Source organism: Neofelis nebulosa, chromosome 14 (genome assembly GCF_028018385.1).
Source record: "Neofelis nebulosa isolate mNeoNeb1 chromosome 14, mNeoNeb1.pri, whole genome shotgun sequence".
Classification (NCBI taxonomy): Eukaryota; Metazoa; Chordata; class Mammalia; order Carnivora; family Felidae; genus Neofelis; species Neofelis nebulosa.
The window spans coordinates 64,002,985-64,027,312 of record NC_080795.1 but is presented as its reverse complement, the minus strand read 5'-3'; the positions used below and the strand labels follow the sequence as shown (position 1 = coordinate 64,027,312).

Sequence of the window (24,328 nt, the reverse complement as noted above, 5' to 3'; positions counted from 1 at the left end):
AAGTCCGATGCTCAACCAACTGAGCCACACAGGCACCCCATCAGTTAACTCTTGAACAACATGTGTTTGAACTGCACTGGTCCACTTACCTGTGGATTGGTTTTTCAATAAATACAGTGCAATGCTGTAAATATATTTTCTCTTCCTTGTGATTGTCTTAATAACATCTTTTCTCTAGCTTACTTTACTGTAAGAATATAGTACATAATGCATATAACGTACAAAATATGTGTTAATCAACTGTTTCTGTTATCAGTAAGACTAGTAGTAGTTAAGTTTTGGGTAAGTCCAAGGTCATATGCAGACGTTTTCCTGAGTGGGGAGGAGAGCTGATGACTCCAACCCCCACACTGTTCAAGGCCAACTGTATTTCCTTCTCAAACATAGTCACCATGAATGTAATGCTTGCAACAGAGGATGTGATCTGGAGGAAGTAGTTAAAAAAGCAAATCTCTAGACTTCATGAAGGTTACTCCATGCACATTCTCCAAGTTTAATTATTAAGACATGACTATTACCCAACCACTACAGGGTCATCCATTTCGGCTCGCTGTCTTCAAGGATCCTAAAATATGAATCTGGTTTTATACATAGAGGTATAACCCCATGAACCACACTTGCTATTAATAATGTGAAAAACATTTGATTTTCTAGTAGCATCGCATATGTCGAACAGATTATGACTACGATTTCAGAACTGTGTGTCAAGATTCTCTGGGGCACCTTAGCAAACTCACAGGGGCATGGTGAATGTTTTTAAAACTCAAGAGAAATAGCAATATTCGGCACCCATAGGACTTCATATGAACAACTAGCTCAAAGTAGTTCACAGTCTTAACATTAGATACTGAAATACTCTGTTTGATGACGTCAGATACTTGCAAATCTGGGGTTTTGGCAGTTGCTATGATGGAAAGCAAGTACCATGGGAAACATCAATGTAAAAAAAGAAGTGAGGGTGGCGACATCCAATCAGATTCTAACATATGAAAAATCATGCACTCTTGATAGGCATGTGCATCCCATTAGTAAGTAATGTGGTTTTTTAAGAATAAAATAAAAATACCATTTTTTGCTTTCAATTCATGTGTTTTTTTTTTAATGCGGCTACTGAGTTTAGAGCATCAATGTTTAAGATTTTTGGAGCTAATTCCTTCATATAGAGATTTGTTAGGCATTTCTTTTGGCTTAGGGGTGCCATGAACAAAAATGATTGCAACACTAAAGTTTTCGTGAACCAGGAAATTTGAGAACCTCTGGACTATGTGTAAATTGCACGCCTGGATCTGGGCAGTCCCCATCACGTAAGTCAGTATATCCTGCTGATGTCAGACACGCCTCCTTCTCAATCTCTTCGGCTTTTCATTGTGATCATCACAATGAATTATCTTGTTATGAATGTTATGAAATCACATTTAACTTTCAGAGAAAATTAAATATAATTTTAGAACTTTTCAATAAAGAACAGGCCTACTAATAAAAGAAGAATTCTTACCAGGCCTGGAAGTTCACAGCATTTGTCTTTATTGGCCCATGATGTGGAACAAATAATATCAAACATCTGTAACTGGAACTGTAATTTAAAATGAAATTGTCATTTAATTAAAAATAGACACACTGTGTCTAGAATTATGATTTCATATTCTGCATCACATAATACAACACTGATATGTTTGTAACGTAACATTACAGTAAATAAATAAGAAAGTCATTCCAAAATATAAAACTAACTTTGTTCCTCAAGCACACAGTGACTTAAGATTTCATGTATAATTAATCCATCAAAAATTCCCTTATTTATCACAACTTCACCTCTCATTTCTGTCCAAAGAAGCTTAGTACCTCAGTTAAAAGTCGGCCAGTACTGTCTTCATGGTTACAACCAGTGTCTCTGTAATCCTACAACATTCCACATGTTTCTTTCACAGCATATCACCCACCATACAGTATGATTATTTATATTAGCTCCTCCTTAGACTGTGAGCTCTTCAAGGAACAGAGAACCACTAATTCATCTTTGTGCCCCCATCATAATATGTGATATGTAGTAGGTATTCACAAAGCCTTGTCAAATGAATTCTGACTTCAATCACTTATGCATATGTTCAACAGATTTTTCTTTAGTGTATAATGCAAACCAGATACTACATCAACCTTTAGAATATGAAAATGAACAAAATCAAAATCTTGCCCTCAAAGACCTTACTGGGGTGACAGGTAGGCACAGGAATACTGTATATAACATTGTAAATGTCATGACAAATTCACAAATGGAATTGTGAGAATCCGTGCTAAGTCTATTTTTATATAAGCCATTGATCATGCCATAAATATTTAGTCTTGTTCCACTCATGTATGTTGGTGAAACTCAGTGTTCATTTTGAAATATACAGAAATATCACTATAACATTATTGAGGGCTAACATTAGCTTCATGACCTAATCATTTCTAATATATTTCTTCCTATTATTTTCAAGTATTAGAAGTGTCACCAATTACAGAGCTGGGAGAAGGGTGAAATCTTTTCATTTTACATCTACAACCTTCCTTGAGGGAGTGGTGTTTTCAGCAAGTTCTAGAAACTCTTTTGGTGCCTTATTTTCTCCCAAGGAATACTACTTGTCTCTGTCAGGGGTCCCCTGGATGAGAATGACAATGCCCGAGAAGACAGTACTCCTGAAATAGGTTGTTAACAATGCAGACAGCATCGCAGAAGAGCCTGCTCTGACAGTACAGAAAATAAAATCAGGCTTTCTTTTGTAATATGAAAGAACTGTGCTTTGCTATAAATATCCTTTCCCAAGAGTTTTGAAAGACTAATAAAATAAAGCTTAAATATTGAAAGCACATTCATGAATCAAAGCATCACAGGGTTTTTGTTTGTTTGTTTCTATATACAACTGTTGAGTTGTTTGAAGAAATATGCGCATGGCTCACTGCTCATTTTTCTCCATATTAAAAAAAATTCCCAATGGGTATGATATCTGAGTCTGTGGAGGGCAACCATACAGCAAAATACTGATCATTTAAAAATTAGGCTTTTCAAATTATGGAAAGAGCCTAAATGTCCATCAACTGATGAATGGATAAAGAAATTGTGGTTTATATACACAATGGAATACTACTTGGCAATGAGAAAGAATGAAATCTGGCCTTTTGTAGCAACGTGGATGGAACTGGAGAGTGTTATGCTAAGTGAAATAAGTCATACAGAGAAAGACAGATACCATATGTTTTCACTCTTATGTGGTTCCTGAGAAACTTAACAGAAGACCATGGGGGAGGGGACGGAAAAAAAACAGTTAAGAGAGGGAGGGAGCCAAACCATAAGAGACTCTTAAAAACTGAGAATAAACTGAGGGTTTATGGGGGTTGGGAGGGAAGGGATGGTGGGTGATGGACATTGAGGAGGGCACCTGTTGGGATGAGCACTGGGTGTTGTATGGAAACCAATTTGACAATAAATTTCACATTTAAAAAAAATTAGGCTTTTAAGATTTTCAAACCAAGAAAAAATAGGTTTTTAAAATTAAAACATTTTTAAGGAACACGGATGCTGATTTTTATGATTAATAGCAACAAAGAGATTTCAAGGACCATAGACGTTAGGAGGCTATGGAGCTAAACTGCCTGGGTGTAGTCCTTGAATCACTCACAAAGTCATTTTGAATGATGATGTAATGTGTTCAAGTCTCAAGTTCCCTCATCTGTAAAGTTAATGTAATAATAGTAGCTCTTTAATTATAGCTAGACATTAGTGTAATAATAATAATAGCTATAACAATAAAGTGAGTTCCCACCAGCAGTGCAGCCACTTTGGAAAATGATATGGAGGTTCCTCAAAAAATTAAAAATAGAGCTACCTTATGATTCAGCAATTGCACTGCTAGGTATTTATTCAAAGAATACAAAAATTCTGATTTGAAGGGGCACGTGCACCCCATTGTTTATAGCAGTACTATCAACAATAGCCAAATTATGGAAAGAGCCCAAATTTCCATTGACTAATGAATGGATAAAGTAGATGTGGTGTATAATAAACAATGGAATATTACTCAGCAATCAAAAAGAATGAAATCTTGCCATTTGCAACAACGTGGATGGATCTAGAGTGTATTATGCTAAGCAAAATAAGTCAGTCAGAGAAAGACAAATATCCTAGGATTTCACTCATAAGTGAAATTTAAGAAACAAAACAGATGAACATAAGGGAAGGGAAGCAAAAATAATATAAAACAGAGAGGGAGATAAACCATAAGAGACTCTTAAAGACAGAGAACAAACTGGGGTTGCTGGAGGGGTGGTGGGTGGGGGGATTGGCTAAATGGATGATGGGTATTGAAGAGGGCACTTGTTGGGATGAGCACTGGGTGTTATATGTAAGTGATGAATTACTAAATTCTATTCTTGAAATCATCATTACACTGTATGTTCACTAACTTAGATTTAAATAAAATTGAAAAAAAAACAGTAACATGAGTTAATGTAGTGAGATATTTATAACAGTGCCTAGAATACAGTCATTATAAATAATACATATTATTTTAATGAAGCATATACAGCCCTTTCATAACTGAATTATTTAAGGTTTAGGAGTCTATAATACAAAGGCCAAAAGAATGGAATCAAAATGAAAGTGGTATTATCAAGGACAGAAATGTAACAGTAGTCTGTTTCCACATTAATCATATCTGTTTAACACTTTGGTTGAGAAAAATCCAAGCAAATAATGACAATAGCAGTGGACATTTGCTGACAACCTACTATGTGCCAGGCACTATCCTAAGGAATTTGCATGTATCTTTTAATCCTCAGCTCACCACTGTGAGGTATACTAGCAATGCCAACCCCATTCTGCTGATCAGGACCTGGGAAGAAAGAGCCTAAGAAACGTAAGCACGAGATGAAAGCAGAGTTCTGGTCGGGATTTGAACAGCACATTTCATTTTCTTGTGCTTCATTTTGCAGTGAAAGGATCTTTGGTCTCATGTTTAAAATGCAGACACCCCAGCCTAACTTTACAATGCTATTTGTCTGGGGCATTTATTAAATGGACCCCATTATGACAGTATTAGATTCAGTTCAGTCTGTTAGTCATTCATCCATTAAGAAATTCCCCATTTCTGAATAGAGCCCACAGTGTAAAAGCTTTTTAGTGAATGGAAAGATGTAAGTAAAAGAAAGAAGGGTCACGAACCCCAGTAAGGACCAGGCTTTCTTGATGTTTTTCAAATAAACATTCACTACCTAATCACCTTTAACAGGATGATGTCTACAAACAAAGCTTTGGCTAACCTTCTGTCCCATTGAGCTATTGGGATCCTTAGGAGTTTATTTTATTTATTCAAGGGGTTGAATGCCTACTAAGTGCTGAATGAAGCCAATACTATCATTTGTGGAATGCTGTGGGCTGTCTTTTCTTTTTCAAGTTTGATGAAGTCAGCAGCCTTTTTTTGTGAGTACAACAAATTTATTCATAATTGTTTTGTATTTGTAATTGCTTGGATTCCTCAGCCTTTGTTTAGGGACTTCTTTTCCAAGGCACATTTCTGAAGATTGATTAAAAAAAACCCTCTGAATTTTATTCCAAAAGCAATGACATACATATTTGTAGAAATTGTGTAGGGAACAGTACAGACATAGTATGGCAAAAGATCTTATATTTGAGTGCCTGAAAATACAAGACAACGTGGTTCAAAATCAATCATACTTTAAGCAACTAACGCAAGAGTCAGCCTCTTTTTGCTTTTGTAACTAACTGAACATTATAAAAAATATATGTGTGAAAAAAGAGAGAAAAGAGACAGGGGTGCAAAAGCTCCTACTTTCATTTGTTGTAATACCTTCCAGGGGAACGCTTAGTCAATTACAAATGCTCTTTTTTCATTATTGGACATTTTGGTCTGGGTGTAACACAAAAGGCAAGTCATTTGGGGTCAAAAGTTAACATGAAAATGAGAATAAAATATTTCTCATCGGTTGAGTCATTGTGATGTGAATGGGAATGAAAATGTAGCCTGGCTCAACTTTCCACTGATAACCAGATTTTATCCTCTGATTTTTCTCCAGCATTGCATAACTAAGCTTATAACTTGAAGTCAAGCTGTACCTGAAATTATACAAATACTTAGAGAGATTTACACTGCACAGGAATACTAGGGAAAGAGCAACTGAGGACCTCAGTCATCTTCTGCTTTAAGCTGGTGTTTAACTTTTACAGACTCCATCTCAAAGCTAAGATTTATTAAGCACTGACCCCTTCTCAGCTATTGAGCATGGTTGTCTTACTTGGTCTCAGTCAATTTACTGAATTTAAGGGAAACCATAATGGCACTAATTAAATGAGGAGATGAAAATTAACAGCTGTTGTACCTATTGGTTGTAATTAAATTGTTTAGGTGTAGGCATCCCTTCGGGAGGACATCTTGACTGCATTTACTTTCAGGGTCAGAATTTAAATAATGATGAGTCTTTGAATATGTTGGTGAACAGACAGGGCATAGGCACAGACCAGACCCCCTCCTATGCTTTAAATTCTATAAGAATCAGTCTGACCCAGTGGTAGAGAGCTTACCAAGGCAGGCAGGTAATCTTGGGCAAGTCACATACAGTCTCATATCTTGCTTTCCTCACTTTTTGAAAGGGGATCCCTCTCTAACTTCTTGAAGTCTCAGTTTCTGAATCTATAAAGTGGGGATAATATAAGGATCTCTTCCTACAGTTTTTGGAGGATTAAACAAGATAATCTCAGAAAAGCACACACTGCCTGGTCCATAGTAGGCATGCAATAAATATGAGCTACTATTATTTTAAGGATTAAAATACATAATTCATATGAAAACATGATCATTTTCTTGTAATTTAAAAACACTTGTTTCGGGGTGCCTGGGTGGCTCAGTTAGTTAAGCGTCCATCTTTGGCTCAGGTCATGATCTCACGGTGAGTTCAAGTGCTGCATCAGGCTCTGTGCTGACAGCTCAGAGCCTGGAGCCTGCTTCGGATTCTGTGTCTCCCTCTCTGTCTGCCCCTCCCCCACTCACACTCGGTCTCTCTCTCTCTCTCTTTCAAAAATAAATACACATTAAAAAAATTAAAACACTTGTTTCTATACCATCATTGACTAGTCTACTGTTGATTCCCACATAAAAGCTTTAACTCAGTAAATTATGTTATAAAAAAACTCCATAATATAACTTGTACTCATGTTTATTTATATAGCAGAGGACTAAAGAAATGTCAATTGGATAGTTATATGTGTTAGATTTGGAAAGGGGGCAAGAAAGGCACAAAGAACATGATCACATGCCAGGAAGCTGAAAATATTTCTAGGATCATCTGGCAGCATTATAATTTTATCAGGTATCAAAAAAGATAGAAGAAACTTCTTAGGAGAGAGAACAGAAAGGAGAAGCACAGTTGTTAGGTTTCTTCCCACATGTGTTTTGACAGCTTAGTTAAGCCAGCTTCTTAGCTTAGTCCCACTAGGAACTATAAAATCTCACATTACTGAACACAAGCTGTTTTTATTACGAATGTGAGCAATTTTAATACAGTAGTTACTGTATCCCTAAATCCACTCATCTCTCTTCCACTCAACTTTGGTTTAAGAAGAATCTATTTTCTTTAAAGACTGAATATTATAGTTTTCCCATCATCTGGCATTTTTTGAATCACTGCTGAATTTGCTAGAGAATGCTGGCCTATAAACTACTCATCTCTCTTATATGACAATTACTCCACCTGGAATAATCCAATACTTGCACATTACATGTTCCCTTTTGCTGAGTACAGGGGTACAGATATCTATCAAAATTATGTTAGTAATTTGTGACTTCTAAGTTGAAAGCTGCATACTGAAACCTCTTTTTGCTTTGCACTGAAACAATGAAGTAATCACCCAAAAGAACAAGTGAGTTTCCGATCACATTCTTGAGATCTAATCTAATATTATCCATTTCAACGAATTCAAATTCTTTAATAAGTGGGCACACTGAAAATCTATTTAGTGATCCTTTGTAGACTTCCAGATTCTAACAAAAGCCACAACTTTTTCCTTGGGAGCCTTACAAAGAACTCTTTAATTATTGACTTCCATAAATTCCCCTTTGTCTGCTACTGGCTGGAAGTTACCACAGAGGGTGCTCTGTTTAATTGCTTTTCTTTCGTGCCCAAAAGTAAAGATTTATTGCCCGTAGATTTAAAACCTACAGGCACGTTTGCTTTCAGAAATAAATTCTTTGATATATAATTGGTCATATACTTGGAGTACAATTATTACAGATAGCGTAATTTGAAATGTAATTATTGTAATTATAATTATAAAACTGTAATTTTAAAATACAAATTAGAAGAAGGTAGGATATATATATAACTGGACTACCATCAATGCCACATATGGAATACAATATATACGAAACAACATTTTAAGAAAAGACACGATATAATTCAAATAGATGACATTCTACTTAATGTCTATCAAGTATGTCTTGAGAGCTTATTCCTTTGATCCGAATTTATTAGATACTGTGATGTGGGGTAGAAGGTGGTAGTTGTAAATGAAGACCATGGCATGGTATCTCTTTTAAGGGATTTATACTCTGGCTAGAGGGGGAAAATGTATATAAATAGAAGTGCAAGAACATAATAGATGGCTACAAATAAATGAGTGTTAAACAAGCACTAGAGGTTTAGAAAAGGTAAGGTGGAGGAGGTAATATTGACATTAATAATAACTACCGCTCTTCATTGAATGGCACTATGTGTCAGGGATTTTATATGCATTATTTCTAAAATGAAAAAAAAAATAATAGTACTAAGTGACTTGGGTCCAGAATCTCAAACAGCTAGCATTGTTTCTCTTTCTTAAATTGCAGTCTATTCGTTCACCCATCCAAGCATCTATCTATAGACATCCATTTATCCCCACAAGATATCCTTAGTTTGCTAATTATGGAGACTTATAAATTCTGGAGTGTGCTATCAAAAGGTATCTTCTGTGAAGCAGAAGATGGTGTGTTTCTTAATCAGTATGAAATACAAAACATTAAGAGTTGATAATTCCTCAATATAATGTAAACATTCTTGTTTTTATGGTAAAAAAAAAAAAAACCTGTATTTAGATTTAGCCAGCTGGACTCAGTTTAGATGTTCCCAATTTTGTTGGCAACATTGAAAGCATTATAATCAGGAGTCATTCAAACATATGCCTTCTTCTCTCCATTGGACCTGATCAGGGTGTCGACTTTGGCCAAGACAATGCCATATAGCTTCTTCACAGTCTGTTTGATCTGGTGCTTGTTGGCCTTGATGTCCACAATGAACACAAGTGTGTTGTTGACTTTTATTTTCTTGATAGCTGACTTGGTGGTCAGGGGGAACTTGATGATGGCATATTGGTCAAGCCTGTTTTTCCTGGGGGCACTCTTTTGAGGATATTTGGGCTGCCTTTGGAGACACAATGTCTTGGACCCTCAGAAGGTTAGGAAGTGTGTGTGTATGTGTGTGGATGTGTTTGTGGATGCCTTTCAGCACTGCTTTCTTGGCCCTCAAAGCCTTTGTTTTGACTTCAGCTTTGGGAGGAGCACGGGGCTTCCTTCTCCACTTTGGGCACTATCCTTGCAAAAGGTTATAATGTAAACATACTTTTTAAAAATTTATTTACTTAAATTCAAGTTAGTTAACATACAGTGTAGTAATGGTTTCAAGAGTAGAACCCAGTGATTCATCACTTACATATGACACCCAGTGCTCATCCCAACACTCCTTACTGCCCATCAATATGGAGGTTCCTCAAAAAATTAAAAATAGAATTACCCTATGACCCAACAATTGCACTAATGTAAGCATTCTTAAAAGTCCCTTACCATAACCGAAAATAAGAGAGCCTTCCATAGCTTTCATAGTCTCTCTTTCTGAACATCTAATCCATGCTTCTCCAAAGGAAAGTAGAAACAAAAGTATTTTTAAAGACACATCAACACTAATTGTTAAGCTAATCAGCACACATCTCTCAAGGTCTGAAAGCATTAAGGTTTCCCTATATACACAAAGATTTCCCTTGTATTGTTACAAAGAGAAATGCCACTAAATAGCGAAGTGTCCCGGAGGAAATCACTTGACCACTCTGAAACTGTTTTGAACAGAACTGCTTTGAAGGGTGGGGACACCTGCTCCTCCATGTCCTCTCTCCCCTTCAATTAGCATGAGACTGTTTTAATCTTATTTATTTATTTGACATACTAGAAGATTTCATTTGTATAAAGTGATCTTCAGCTTAGAAAGACTTTGAAAACCATCAAGGCATTCTCCAGTTCCATATTGCTGGCTAGTTCTACAAATCTAGAAAGCGGAAGACAATAATAGTGACTCATAATTAACTTGATTATTCTGTTACATAGAAATGTTCATTAAAATAGTTGGAATTGCTTCCAAGAATAAAATGCCTTCTAGGCTAATTGGTTCTAATTATAGAATGACTCAAATTAGAGAATGTCGCTAATTAGCTGTGAACACAAGGTGTAAAAACAAAAGCTTGTGTATACTATTCTTTTTTGTGGGTAGTGAAAGAAAGGAATGTGATTTCTTTGCCGATTGGAAGTCTCCTAGTCTTAAATTCTATGTTATATGATGAAAATATATTGTCTTAAAATGATTTGTTACTTAAATAACTTAATGATTAAAGGGTAAACTTCACATTACCAATAATAAAAATCTCATTTAAAAATGCCCAAATCTAACCCAAATGAGAAATTTACATAAATCTCCTGTGTATTATAGTCATATATTTTGTACGAATTTATATTTGCTTATTTAGAGGTCTGATTTACAGTTTCAATTCTCATTAACAAACCATTTATGCCATAAACCATTTGATGAATATTTTACCATATGCATTTTAAAATGCCTTTAGAAAACATACTAGTCTAATTCCTGGAACATTATCCTTATTACAATACAGCAGAGGTTTACTGCCAAGAACTTTGAATGTATATTTTCATTCATTTAAAGAGGCTGTTATCTATTTACCCAACCATCCATCTATCCATCCATCCATCCATCTATCTATCCATCTATCCATCCATCCATCCATCCATCCATCCATCCATTCTCTTACCAAATTTCCCCCCAGGAAAACCCTTGTTTTCCCCCTATAACAGCACAGCTTCACTTGTTTATCCACTTACTGGTGCAGAATTTCCATTTGGTCCCCTTGATCTGACCATTCTTCCCAGGACTTCAACACCATCCAACGTGATATTAGCTGAGGCATTTATTGCCTTCTCAGCCACGTGCTTGCAGTCAATAACCACTTGGACCAGAGTCTTGCTGACAACAATGTGTATCTGGATAAAGGTAAAGATGTTTCAGGAGGTAAGAGGCAGGAAGAAATATCAACCAAACTTACATAACTGCATGATTCATCACTAAAAAGTAGGAAAGGGAAGGGAAGGAATTCTGGCACTATGCATTTTGCTACAAGAGAAAGGTTCTACTTTTACTACCACCATGACTGTCCCACATTCAGGTAGCACTTCTATCTTTATTTAATTAACATTTTCTTTCAAAATGACTTCAAAAGCGTTCCCAATCTAGTGTTTCTTTAAAGCAGCAATATCCTGGGGTGCCTGGGAGCCTGCTTCAGATTCTGTGTCTCCCTCTCTCTCTGCCTTTCCCCACTCATGCTCTGTTTCTCTCTCTCCCTCTCCCTCTCTCTCTTTCTCTCTCTCTCTCTCTCCCTCAGAAATAAAATAAACATTAAAAAAATTTAAAAACATGTTTAAAGCAGCAATATCCTGAAATGACAGGATGGGTGCACTAGTTACTTTTCTGAATGCACGTGGAAATGAACATGAAAATATTAAAATAAAAATGCTAACTGATTTACCAGCAAAAGTTATCTATGGTACCTTCCAGTTGTTCGCAAACCTCATTTTCATAATACTTATTTAATTTAAGATGAAGAGAGGAGATGTAGAATCTAAAGAGGAAAGAGGAATTCTTTCTGGTGACTCCAGGACCAAAAGAAATAAAGCCTTTTGGCTTAATGTGTGGCACAATTTTCTCAAAGTGAAATTTCTAGAATTTTCAGATCTATAGTAATATATTCAGGAGTGTATACATTCTTTGTAAGGATTTGTAAAAATGTGTGTTATCTTTTTTATTTTTGAGACAGAGAGAGAGCGAGCAGGGGAGGAACAGAGAGAGGGGGAGACACAGAATCCAAAGCAGCAGTCTCAGGAACCCCCGGCCATGTGGTTTTTAATACTCACGGATCTCACATGCTTTCATCTCCCTTATAATTTTTCTTGACCGCTTTGCAATAGACTCTGCTTAACCAAGAACGAATCATACCAAGAGGAATGTGGTGAGTAAATGACAATAAATCCAAAGAGATGCTAATGGAACTATTTTGAATCATGAACTAATAAATCTCTACCTGCATCTCATGTTTTTAAGATACTTTACTTCTGGTTGTACAGTTCTTTTAAACATAAACAGTTTTTTGTATGCAACTTTTTTTGTGCAAAGACGATTAAGAACATTGGTATGCAGTTGTTCTTATGCAGCTATGGTAGTTGAAACTCCAAAAAGTAGCAAAGTTGTGTCAGTTAGGACTTGACCGTGATCTAGGTCAGGAGACAGAAGCCAAGAGGAAGACTGCTTGCAACATCCCTTCCTTCACTGAACACACAAGAAGGAGGGTCAAGAGGCAAGGCTTTTTGCAGCACCACCTCTAAACGCTGCTCTCCCTGTGGTCTTGGCAGACTGCATTCCTTCACAGCCCAGAGATCAGTGGGGTCATTTGCTAAGCACAAAGGAAACAGTAAATGTGGGATCTACTCTTGCAACCCCAAAACTAAGTGTTTCAGAGATACGAGGTAGTAAGGGGCAGAATTCTATCACAAATACCAGGTAGAAATGAGAACTACAGTCAGTCAGGTTTTACAAAATTCTTCCTCAGAATAACTTTTATAATGGTAGTGAGGGGTTATCTGTATATGTGTAAAAATATCAGTACAAACTATCTTCACGTTTTAACATGATTTAGCTGACTGGGCTTTCATCTACACTGGTGGCTGGGTAGACCAGCAATCCTCTCCACATCACACATCATGTAGCAAATTAACAACTGTCCTCCTAGTAATACAGTACCCTGTAATTGTTCCTCCAAGTGTGAGCCTGGACCACTTTTTGGGTACCTGATAAAAATGCATGGCTTGGGGTCGCATCTTAGAACTACCAAAACAGAATAAGCCCACAGATAATTCTTACTCCAATGAAAATATGAGATCCAAAGCTCCATGGGATTTTTTTTTTCACACTTCTCTGCTGCTTTGTCCACAACAAATAGAATAAAGAATATACGTCTGTGTTGCTTTGCACACAGCAAACAAAGAAAATATGTGTACAAAGCATTACTCACCTTGTGAAAGCTGCCATGGAAAATTTTCCTAATTTCAGGTCCTTCAAAAGTAACCGTTTGAAAATCCCCACTGTAGTCATAGTTGAAATATGTTAAGGTTTTACCACCATCTAATCAAAGAAAAATAAAGTTTAAAAAGTATTATAATGGGTAAATAATTTTTCTAAAATTCAAGTTGCCTGGGTGGCTCAGTTGGTTAAGCATCCTACTTTGGCTCAGGTCATGATCTTGTGGTTGGTGGGTTCGAGCCCCACGTCGGGCTCTGTGCTGACAGCTCGGAGCCTGGAGCCTGCTTCAGATTCTGTGTCTCCCTCTCTGCTACTCCCCCTCACACTCTGTCTCTCTCTCAAAAATAAGTAATAAAATAAACACATAAAATTTTTTTTAATTTTTTTACAAAAAATTCAAGACTGAAAATAATGCATCCTTTGTTTTGAGGCTATATTTAAAAAAATTTTTTTAATGCTTATTTATTTTTGAGAGAGAGAGAGAGACAGACAGACAGACAGAGCATGAGCAGGAGAGGAGAAGGAGGAGAGAGAGAGGGAGATACAGAATCTGAAGCAGGCTCCAGGCTCTAAGCTGTCAGCACAGAGCCTGACGCAGGACTTGAACACATAAACTGTGAGATCACAACCTGAGCCCCGACGAAGGCACCCAGGCGTCCCTTAAGGCTGTGTTTAGAACAGAGAGATGAGTAAGTACAGAAATGATCTATAGTCCTTGGGTTGCCCTAGGCTTTCAGCTGGCCAGTTAGCCATGTGGTGATGATGGTGAGGCTGGGCCCCTACATATACTCTTCCTCTGTACTTTCTTCCCTGTACTTTCATCCCCAACACCTTGCTCAGGGACGGTTGTCTGAAGCTGGGACTAGAGGCAGACAAAAAGGGAGAATAAAGCTAATCATATCTTAAGACCTAGAAACCAGACCCTTTGCTTTATTGACCCACTGGAGCAACCAGCTTTTCTAGGACATGCAATTTATACTGTTCCAGAAGAGGGATATTCCAGCATGCCTTTTACTATGAATAAACTAAATCCACAAACAAACGAAATCTTCCTAATCTTCAGGATTTCATGTTACAAGGAATATTATATCACAAAAAATTTAAAAAGGCATTTTTTTCACTAATTAATTCCTAGGTTACATGGTAATTATTGATTGTGATATCAAAGGGAACGAGCTAGTCTTAATCATTTTGAGAGATTTCTTGGTTTTTAAGTTTCATGTGCATAGGGAGCTTATTATTTATACCCCTTTAATCTACGGCTTTCCCTTAGTTTCAGTATATGCAAAATGCTTTCACAATATCATATTTGGCTGTGAGTTAGCACCTAACAATAGCCACCAAATTTTGGTTCCTAGCTTGATTGGAATCCTAAACTAAAAACGTCTTTAGAAAACTTAGTGACATTAACTGAAAACCTGATGATCCTCTTAAATGATCATCATGGGTGACATCCAAGAGCATGTGACTGAGAAGCTCCTTTCACTGGCTCCCCTCAACTTTCTAACCTCCAAACAATGGGATGCCCCTGTCTTCAGACCTCTTCTCTTCCCACTCACTCTCTAGATGATCTCACACAGTATCATGGCTTATATGCCACACATATACAACTTGCAAATTTATATCCCCATCCCAGAATTCTTCCCCAAATATGTTGCTGCAAATCTGGCATTTTTTTCTGGGATATGAAATAGGCACTGTGATATATATTTGGTCATTCAGATGAACAAATAAGTATTTCTCATATGTATTTGGTCTTGGTCCATGGTGCCTGGCTCACAGCTCCTAAAGCACTTGGAATTTTCTGTGATAAGAGCTACAAAGATGTCTTTTGTTACATTAATGAGGTAACTTTTGGAAAGCCCTTAGGCAACCTAAGGATGGAGGGCTGATTTCCAAGAGAACCAATCCTGTGATTACAGTTGGAACCTTCAATCCCACTTCTTCCTCCACCTCTTGGGAGTGGAGAGTTGCTAGAAATTGAGTTCAATTGCCAATGGCCAATGATTTAATAAAACACGCCTGTTTAATGAAACCTCATAAAAACCCAAACAACAGGGTTCAGAGAGCTTTTAGGTTGCTGACTACATGGAGACTAGGGAAAGTGGAATGCCTGGAGAGGGCATAGAACCTCTGTGCCTCTTCCCACATACCTGGCCGTATGCATCTGTTTCACCTGGCTGTCCCTGAGCTATATCGTTTCATAACAAAGCAGTAATCTAGCAGGCAAAATGTTTCTCTGAGTTCCATGAGCCACTCTAGCAAATTAATCAAATCCAAGGACAAGCTCCTGGGATTGATTGATTGATTGATTTTCTTTGGGCAGGGGGCGGGGGGCGTGTTGCGGGAAAACTTCTGTTTGTAGCCAACCAGAAACACAGGTAACAGCCTGGCTTGCAACTGGAGTCTGAAAGAGGAGTGGCAGGATACAGTCTTATGGGACTGAACCGTTAACCTACGGAATCTGATGCTATGTCTGGGTTGACAGTATTAGAATTGAGCTGAATTCTCAGACATCCTGCTGGTATCTGAGAACTGTTTGATGTTGTGTGCAAAACTCTCCACCCTCCCGACACCCCTCCCACACACACACTGGAACTGGGTCAAGAAACCCCAAAAGAAGAATCTTCCACTTATCATATCCATGTACAAAAAATGATTCTGGTTTCTCCCCTCCCACTGGCCTTCCCCATTCCCCCACCATCAACTTTGCTCTTCCTAAAATCTTTACTATCTCAGTAATTGTCTCTCTCTCTCTACCTTGCCCACTATCGAATCCCAGAGCCTAGCGCTGGCACATAGTAGAAACTCAATGAATGTTTGTTGAAAGAATGAGTGGATCAGTGAATGAATCAACTGGCACATAATTTGTTGTCAGTATTTACTCAGGGTTTAAGATAAATGAGTTACTCTACAATATATAATTGACCCTTGAATAATGTGAGGGTTAGGGCCACCAACACCCCAAGTAGCAGAAAATCTACATGTAAATTTTGACTCCCCAAAACTTCACTACACATAGCCTACTGTTGGCCAGAAGCCTTACTTCTAACACAAACAGTCCATCAACAATATTCTGTATGTTCTAGGTATTATATATTGTATTCCTACAATAAAGGAAGCTAGAGAAAATAAAATGTTATGAAGAAAATTATAAGGAAGAGAAAATGTACTTACAATATTGTGCTACATTTACCAAAAAATATCCTTGTGGAAGTGGACTCAGGCAGTTCAAACCCATGCTCTTCAAGGCCAATCGTACACAAAACAGGCAAGACAGCATGGTATGTTATACACACTACTCACACATGTGGGTGCAAATATGTAAATAGATACACTTACTATCCAAAATGACTCCAACCAATGGGTCAGAATTTTTATTTAAAATCTCCCAAAGAGCAAATGGCTCTTCTGGAGTGTCAGGAAGAATCCGGAATAGAAAACTCATTGTGTAGTCAGAGGGCAATCCTTCTGGATGCAAATACCTGAAAAATGGGAAAAAAAACATTTATTGCATCCCTTTAAAAAAAGTTATTTATCTGATTATAAAAGCAAATACACTTAAAACATTTAGGAAAAACAGAAAAAAAAAATAACAGATCACCATTAATCCCATGGAGGTGACCACTGTTTTGATGCGGTACATTTCCCTCCAGTTTTCAAAGAATGTCTGTAAGTATTTCTCCAATCTATATGAATGTCTGTAAGTATTTCTCCAATCTATATAATGCTACTCCTTCTTTCTTCTTAGCAGCAATTACTACACCATTCGTATTTCCTTCAATTTTTTTTTTTTTTTAAAGTATGATGTTTAACGTCTGTACAATCTTTTCTTGTCTGGCTGTTCTGTAATTTATCTAACTGGTCACTTCTTATCAAACATTTAAGTCATTTCAAAAGTTTTGGTATTATAAATAATGTTTATGTACAGACTTTTTATTTATTTATTTTTCATTTTATTTAAGTCCAAGTTAGTTATCATATCATGTAATAATGGTTTCAGGAGTAGAATTCGGTGATTCATCACTTACATATAACACCTAGTGCTCATCTCAACTACAGTCGTTTTATAAAGACATTTGCACTTTCTACTGTAAGTTGTAGTTAGTTGCATTCTTGTCCATGCTTCGTGCTGGGATGTACCATTCCAGATCTACCTTCAAGAATTGAGAATATGTAACTCCTGCTTCTGGGAGTGATGTGTGTACACAACTCTCAAATACCAACTTGCTTCTAAAATTGCCTCAGCAGAAGAAAAGCCTCCCCCAAAGTCATGCCAACTTTTTTTTGGCAGCTGTTTCAATAGCTGGTGTTTGAGGGCATATGAAGACCAGAGCCTCTCATTCCAGTCGAGGTAGCTCCATTTTCAGAACTCCTGTATGTGGAGCAACTGAGAGTCTCACTGATATTGCTTCATAGCATCATTTCTCTCTTTTGTCTCATCTCACCTCTTTCTGTTCCCTTGCAGGAGAGTATACCCACGTCAACTTCCTTGCATCCTTGTCTCCACCTCTGGATCTGCCTCCAGGAAACCACACCTGCAACACCAGCTTATCTCTCTCTAACAATTAAGTGGATCTCTTATATACTTTAAACTTTTTCCTTGAAGCAACAAATATAGCCCTTCCCACATGTAGGAGCCCCATAACAGTGGATAAATTTGAGAATATGGGAATTTAGCATGAATTTGAAAATGAAAGTTTGATTTGAATAGATAAAAATGTTTCATTTCATTCATTTTGTTTATATATTAGTTCATTCATTCATCTAACATTTATTGTGTGCCTACTATGTGCCAGACATTGTAACAGGCACTTAAGCTATGTCAATGAATAAAACCAACAATGTTCCTCTCTTTGTAGAAGCATTAAATTCCAGCAGTGTGGATTAAACAATGTATTAGAAGGCAAACATGCCATACAAAAAACAAAACAAGAACAATAGAGCCATTTAATAGGGATTGGGAATGCTGGAATGTACTATTTTGCAATGTTAATTGAAGTCCTCACTGCCGGTTTCACTTCAAAGCCTCATCGAGAAGGTTACATTTGAGCAAAGGTTCATTGAAAAGGTTATATCTGAAGAAAAACTCAAAGACAAAGACATCCACCTAGTACAAAGACACCAAAACGGAGTGTGCCTTATGTGTCTGGAGAATGGACTGAAGGAGACAGGTAAGAAGGAAGTAAAGTCAAAGATAGGTACCCAAATAAGGTTGAGCCAGATGGGCCATTCAAGAGCTTTGACTTTTTTTTTTTTTAATTTGTTTTTAACGTTTATTTATTTTTGAGACAGAGAGAGACAGAGCATGAATGGGGGAGGGACAGAGAGAGAGGGAGACACAGAATGGGAAGCAGGCTCCAGGCTCTGAGCCATCAGCCCAGAGCCCGACGCGGGGCTCGAACTGACGGACCGCGAGATCGTGACCTGAGCTGAAGTTGGATGCTTAACCGACTGAGCCACCCAGGCGCCCCAAGAGCTTTGACTTTTAATTCAAGGGGAATGGAGAATCAATTTCAGATTTTGGAATGGCATGATTTACATTTTAAAAGAATCACTCTGACTGCTTCCTGGGGAATAGACTCTGGGAAAGCAAAAGTAGGAGCAGGAAGCATTAAAAGCCTGCTGCAGTGATCTAGGGAAGAGATGCCAGTGCCTCATATGGGGTGAAGGCAATGGAGGTGATGAGAAGGCACAGACAATAGGATTCCTCGGTAGAATGGATATAGAGCATGAGAGCAAGTGTCAAATATTTTGCATGAGAAACTAATTAGATGTAGTTGTCATTACGATGAAAAAGGTAATAAGTGAAGCTGGTTCTGGAGTGAGGGTCAGGGATGTGGTCTTGAACATGCAAAGTTTGAAATGCCCATTTAGATATCCAAGCAAGATGTCTAGTACACCATTACACACACAGGTCTAAATTGGGAAAATAGGTCTAGACTGGAAATACAAATTTAGGAGTCATTGGCATATAAACAATGCTGAATACTATTCAAAAGATCATCAGGGTATGGACAGGGAAAACAAGGATCCAGGCCTAATCCCTCCAACATGAAGAAGTGGAGGCAAGAAGAGGCAGCACTGAAATGGAACAGCCAGTAATGTAGACAGAAGCTCAAGAGGGTGTGTCCCAGAAGTCCAATGAGGAGAGTGAAACCTGGAGGAGGAAGTGAGAAATTGTCAAATGCTGGTGACAGGTGGAGTGAGGTGAGGGCTGGGAGCCATTGAATGGATTTAGCAACTGGACGGCATTGCCCACTGGATGAGCCATTTCAGTGGGGCAGAGGATCTTCCCTTTGACAATTCTCATTTTTGGCTAGGCTTCCAGGAAGAACTTTTCAAATATCCATTTTAATATTCACTCCTAGGGGCTCCTGGGTGGCTCAGTCGGTTGAGCGTCCGACTTCGGCTCAGGTCATGATCTCACGGTTCGTGAGTTCAAGCCCCGCATCAGGCCCTGGGCTGACGGCTCAGAGCCTGGAGCCGCTTCAGATTCTGGGTCTCCCTCTCTCTCTGCCCCTCCCCCACTTGTGCTCTGTTTCTCTCTGTCTCTCAAAAATAAATAAATGTAAAAACAAATTTAATATTCATTCCTAGACTACGTAAAAAAAGAAAACAACAAAACGAAAACCACATATATTCTATATAGGTCAAAGGCATTTATAACAATTTTCTAGAAAATGAAGCTATACTTTTAACAGTAAATAGTTTAAATTACTAATAGAGATCTCATTTCAAATATTATTCCCCCAAATGAAGCACAACACAATAATTTGGATACTACTGTAATAGGCTAGAATTTAATAAATAATATTTTGAAGAAGATGGAAAAGCAACTTGTGGATAAATTGGATAGATGAGTTTAATACTCTAATACGTTCTCTCCCATTTTTTCATGCACACGCGTGCACTACATCAAAATCTGGACTTTGAAAATGTTTTACATTACAACACCAAAGGCATTTGGAGACAAAAACAAATGTTGATTTGGAATGTAAAATATCCAACATCTTGAGAGATGATTCCTTGAACCAGGAATTCCCAACCTGCAATCTCAAGTACCCCCAGAGTTTGCAGAATTGCTATAAATGGGCAAGAATCCGTAGGTGCATCACAAACTGTAAAGCGAGTAGATAATGTGATTTTTACATAATCCCGACACTACTTTTCAACTATATGGAGTTGCTGTTGTGATCTCTCAAAGATTAAAAATCAGCTGAATTCACGGCACTGGCATGAAATGGTTCAGGGTGTGGGCCCTGGGGCCTGATTGCCAAGTGCAAATCCCAGTATTTTCAGTAAACAAACCATGTGATCTCATTCAAGTCTTTTAGCTTCTTTGTGCTTCAGTTTTATTATTTGCAGAATTGAGACAATAGCTGAATCTAATCCATAGAAATGTTTGGAGCTTTGAGTGAGTTAATATACATAATCACTTAGAACGATGCCTGGTATACAGCAGCACTAGGTAAGTGTAAACTATCTATATACATTTCCTCAGACTAACAGATATTAAAATTCAACCAGGATTATGCATGAGTCTGAGGTTCCTAAACAAAGCAATCTGAACATCACCTGTTTTTATCATCATGGAAAATCCTACTGGGAACTATTATAGCGTATTTCAAGTTGACACAATTTTCACGTTGAGCTATAGTAACAAATGATTGGCTTTAACATCTTGCAATGGAAACGTACTTGGTTGGCTGGGAAACCAAGGCATCTTTATGAATTCGGTAACAGGGATACACATTGAAGGTACCAGGCTCCATAGAAACCCCTTCCACAGATGAAAAATCCTTTTCAACCAAACCAAACATTTCCATCATCTTAAATCCTAAAAAGAGAGAGAAAGAAAGAAAAACACAGGCATTTAAGGATTTTAAATTTCAAAATTAGTCTATGAAAAAATTCTGGACCCCAAATGAGAGCTAATGTATTTGCTTTTGGAAAAATTGTGATAATGCATACCTGCAAGATCAATGCCATCCTTGAACACCAGTGGGCAGGCTAGGAAATGAAACAAACAATATAAAACACTAATTTAGATATTTTCCAACCATATTCTTTCCCCATCCTCAGAACAGGAAGCTAACATAATCTTTGCGGAAGTCAACTGTGAAGGGAATCCAAACCAGATGTGGCTATGGTTTTCTGTGGATTCCTAAAGACTGAAATGCTCTCGCTTGGCCCATTACAACCAAAAGGACAAGGCTTCCTTCTCCTCTCACGCGTCTATTAAAATCTATGGTGGTCTCTTGAGAGCACGTGTTGGGAGAAGTCTCACTTCTAATGTGCTACCCTGATGAGCAGTCTTAATACATTTGAAACCATTTGCTGCAGCTTTTAAGCAGGGCTGTTTTTAGGCACAGACTCTCCCCTCATTAGGAAAAGTCTTTACCTAAAACCCGAAAACAGGGAGAGGGGAGGTTTACTTCCCAATGCTCAAAACCACGAAACTTCATGTCCGCATAATAAACAGCTTGCGAGTCAATACTCTTTCCTTGGATCAAGACAGGACTCATGATTTAACCGGTATTAAATATTTCAACCATTAAGCAACATGAGTGAAGTACAAATTCCAAAGAACTAACTTGCTGATGCGGTTTCACAGACAAAAGTAATCAACTCATCTTCAATTTTCTTAAAGGCGTCAAAGTCATCCACGAAGAAGACATGCCGTGAGCTGGGCTTGCTGCCAATGCTAACCAGCTCTGAGTAATCCGCATCGGCCACACCAACAGCAAAGATGCTGTAGCCTGGGGAAGGGGAAGGGATTTCAATTACTTCAAACTGTACAAGATACAAATAATGCAATATAAGACACGTTCCAATATTTAAAATGTGTTTATGAAGGAGGCCGGGTGGGGGGTGGAAAAGTCATTTTCCACAGTCCACCAGAATTCTGCATGCACATATTTCACTACATGATGATGACTCCATCATCCCTGAGGCAGTTTTCCATCTTAAAGAAACCCAGGGTGGTCAATGCCCCAATTAGTGCTTGAGACAATATCGTTGCCATTGGAGGAACATCTTTATTCTACATATATATAATAATTATTTTAAGATTTATGGGATGAAATGGAGTTGAAACAGAGAAACTTTATCTTAGTTTTCTTTTTTCCATGTAAAAGCCCAGATATTAATAGGTTTAGCAGCCTGAAATGGGTCATGCTTCAATGCAAATAAATATTAACCTACTATTTGCTAGGCATGTCTTAAATAATGTAATCTTCAGGGCGCCTGGGTGGCTCAGTCGGTTAAGAGTCCTACTTCAGCTCAAGTCATGATCTCATGGTTTGTTAGTTTGAGCCCCACATTGGGATCTGTGCTGACAGCTCAGAGCCTGGAGCCTGCTTCGGGTTCTGTGTCTCCCTCTCTTTCTGCCCCTCCCCGGCTCACGCTCTGTCTCTGTCTTTCTCTCTCTCTCTCAAAAATAAACATTAAAAAAGAAATTTAAAAAAATAATGTAATCTTCATGATAATCCAAGGAGAATTTCCATTTTACAGATGAGGAGGCTTGAGGAGTTCCTGCGATCAGGGTCCCTCCCTGGCCCTTTATAATGGGCCTTTTCACAGTAATGCACTTAATTACTATAATTTCTTATATAGGGTGTCCTGTATGTAAATAAAGTATTAGGGAAAATACAGCAAAATAATAGATTTATAACCTGGAAAGTTTTTAAAAACTACATTGTCCAGTTAATATTAAGAAAGGTTTAGATTAAATATTAAGAAAGATTTAGAAACATTAAAGTCATTCCGATGTAGCCTATAAATTTGTACCCACAAAACAATGGCAACATGACTGGTGGCCACTACTATTTATCTGTGTAAAACTTACCATTTGATTGCATCTCCCCAGAGATTTTGTTCACATCATCTTGTGACCTGCCATCAGTTATGACCACGATGACCTTTGGGATGCCTCTCCTGGTACCTGACTCTGCAGTAAACAGACTATCTCGGACATGCTTGATTGCTTTTCCTGAAACAAAGGAAGACAACAGTTCAATTTTATTCCTTCCCACTTCTGTTTTACTGGGGAGGGAAGGGTGGGAAGGAAATTCTTAGATGAGTGAAAAAGCTTTTTCAAAAAAATCTATATTACTATGCCTCCAGAATTGTCATATCAGTAATTACTAGTAATTAATTACTTTGGGTCTTTGCTGAGTTTTTGTTGTTGTTGTTGTTGTTGTTGTTCTTACCTGTTTTGGTATTTCCTCCTTTGTATGAAATATGTTTAATTGCATCAAGAAGGGTCTCTTTGGTTTGGTAGGCGTTTAGTTTAAATTCTGTTCTGGGGTCATCAGTGAACTGAACGATTGCAACCTGGAGAGAGAAGATGTATTTGTTTTCACATATATAAAGAACTTTCCCTGGGCCAAAGAGCACACACAATGGCATGATTCACCTATAATTTTAATTTCCTTTTTAACCCAAACACAATTTCCTTGGCTTAAAATTTTACACAGGTTACATACCAAATCTGACAACACATTAAAGAGCATGTTTGTTCTCTAAGTATTTTTCAAGACGCAGTTTTTTTAAGTTTATTTATTTATTTTGAGAGAGAGAGAGAAAGAGTGGGGGAAGGGCATAGAGAAGGAGAGAGAGAATCCCAAGCAGGCTCCACGCTGTCAGCGCTGAGCCCTACACAGGGTTCAAGCCCACGAATTGTGAGATCATGACCTGAGCTGAAATCAATAATCAGACACTTTACAACTGAGCCACCCAGACGCCCCAGGAAACAGTCTATTTTGTTTTATTTTATTTTATTATTATCTTTTTAAATTTAAATCCAAGTTAGTTAACATATAGTGTAATAATGATTTCAGGAATAGAATTTAGTGATTCATCACTTACATGTAACACCCAGTGCTCATCCCAA

The 24,328-nt window shown here is 37.7% G+C and overlaps 1 protein-coding gene across 5 annotated transcripts in view; it reads right to left on the bottom strand.

The window, feature by feature from the left end:
- The window catches only part of COL14A1 (collagen type XIV alpha 1 chain), a 211,852-nt gene that overhangs the window by 68,834 nt on the left and 118,690 nt on the right, over nt 1-24,328 (bottom strand). For all 5 annotated transcript variants that reach the window (XM_058698926.1, XM_058698929.1, XM_058698925.1 and 2 more), the window contains exons 27-35: nt 23,646-23,769; nt 23,282-23,425; nt 22,029-22,193; nt 21,406-21,444; nt 21,133-21,271; nt 16,774-16,916; nt 13,424-13,533; nt 11,184-11,342; nt 1,496-1,573 (exon numbers count right to left, since the gene is read on the bottom strand). In XM_058698926.1, coding sequence (XP_058554909.1) covers nt 1,496-1,573; nt 11,184-11,342; nt 13,424-13,533; nt 16,774-16,916; nt 21,133-21,271; nt 21,406-21,444; nt 22,029-22,193; nt 23,282-23,425; nt 23,646-23,769 — 1,101 coding nt within the window. The remainder of the gene's footprint in view (nt 1-1,495; nt 1,574-11,183; nt 11,343-13,423; nt 13,534-16,773; nt 16,917-21,132; nt 21,272-21,405; nt 21,445-22,028; nt 22,194-23,281; nt 23,426-23,645; nt 23,770-24,328) is intronic.